The sequence below is a fragment of the Geospiza fortis genome, unplaced genomic scaffold, assembly GCF_000277835.1.
Source record: "Geospiza fortis unplaced genomic scaffold, GeoFor_1.0 scaffold150, whole genome shotgun sequence".
Classification (NCBI taxonomy): Eukaryota; Metazoa; Chordata; class Aves; order Passeriformes; family Thraupidae; genus Geospiza; species Geospiza fortis.
In genome coordinates, this window is record NW_005054639.1 from 75,169 (window position 1) to 76,523 (window position 1,355).

Sequence of the window (1,355 nt, forward strand, 5' to 3'; positions counted from 1 at the left end):
CCAAGAGCAGCGGGCTTGGGGCCATGGGATGGCAGTTCCAGCTCCTGGGAATCCCCAGGAGAGCAGATTCCTGCCATGTCTGGGAATGCCCAGGAGAGCAGATTCCTGCCATGTCTGGGGATGCCCAGGAGAGCAGGTTCCTGCCAGTTCTGGGAATGCCCAGGAGAGCAGGTTCCTGCCATGTCTGGGAATGCCCAGGAGAGCAGATTCCTGCCATGTCTGGGAATGCCCAGGAGAGCAGGTTCCTGCCAGCCCTGGGAATGCCCAGGAGAGCAGGTTCCTGCCTGGCCAGGCACAGCTGTGTGACCCCACAGCCCCAGGCCTGAGGTGCTCTGGTCACTGCCATGGCCAGCCCAGCTCCCTGCAGCTCCAGCAGCAGCACACCTGGACACCTGGGATCCTTTACCTGGGATACTGGGAAAGGGGGATCTGCAAACCAGGAACACCAGCCTGCACTGCACAGCCCAGGGGCCTCTGGAACGGAGGGAAAAGCATCAGGGCTGCCTCCCAGTTCCCAGGGAGCTGAACTGGGAGCAGCCAAGGCAGCCTGCTCAGGCTGGACTCGGATTATCCCATTCCCTCTGCCAGGAGAAAACCAACAATGGGCTGTGGGCTGGATGTCCCCAGGGAGAGCAAATGTGCTCAGAGCAGGCTGGGGTTACTGGAACTGCAGTACAAGTCAAACACTATATCTCCTAAAAGATTGAAAAAATATCTTTAAACAAAATAACGTGGCATATTTACATAATTCCTTAAGTGCAAACTCTTGTCACAATTCACGTAGTCGAGCGCGATTTCGACTCCCTGTACAAGAAGGTGCTCTTTCGTTAATGAAAGAAGGACTCTAACTCTGGATTCCTGATTCAGTAACGTGTCTCTTGTGCAAGGCAGTAAAATTCCTGTTTCTTCCCAAGATTCTCCCGACGGCAGCCCCCGGAGGAAGCCGTGCTGCTCCCCGTTACCGCACCACGCGGCAGGAGACGCAGAGCTTGGAGGGGCCGATGCAGTCGTCATGGCAGAAGGCGCCGCAGCCCTTGCACATGATCATGGCTTTCAACCTGCAGTAACATTTGGAAGGGGGATCCTCCATGGCGCCGTCCTCGGCGAACGCCTGCACCGGGAGGCTCTGCCCGTGGCCGCCAGAGTTCACAGCCTGCCCGGCGGGGATGGTGGTGACGGTCACGGAGAAGGACATGACGTTGCCCATGGAGCTGGCCAGCTGGTTGCACTCGCCCATCAGCGAGCCCTGGCCCACGTCGGGCGAGGTGGAGACGTTGATGGTGCCGCTGTAGCTGGGCCCCAGCAGCTGCGCCCCGGCGTTCCCGGGCAGCTTCGGGGGGTGCGGGGCAGGGAGC

The 1,355-nt window shown here is 59.4% G+C and overlaps 1 protein-coding gene across 1 annotated transcript in view; it reads right to left on the bottom strand.

Annotated features, from left to right (window-relative positions):
• Positions 1 to 125: 125 nt before the first annotated feature.
• Positions 126 to 1,355, bottom strand: part of ASXL2 (ASXL transcriptional regulator 2) — a 43,033-nt gene continuing 41,803 nt past the window's right edge. The window contains exon 10 of the mRNA XM_031064824.1: positions 126 to 1,350. Coding sequence (XP_030920684.1) covers positions 959 to 1,350 — 392 coding nt within the window. The 3' untranslated portion in view covers positions 126 to 958. The remainder of the gene's footprint in view (positions 1,351 to 1,355) is intronic.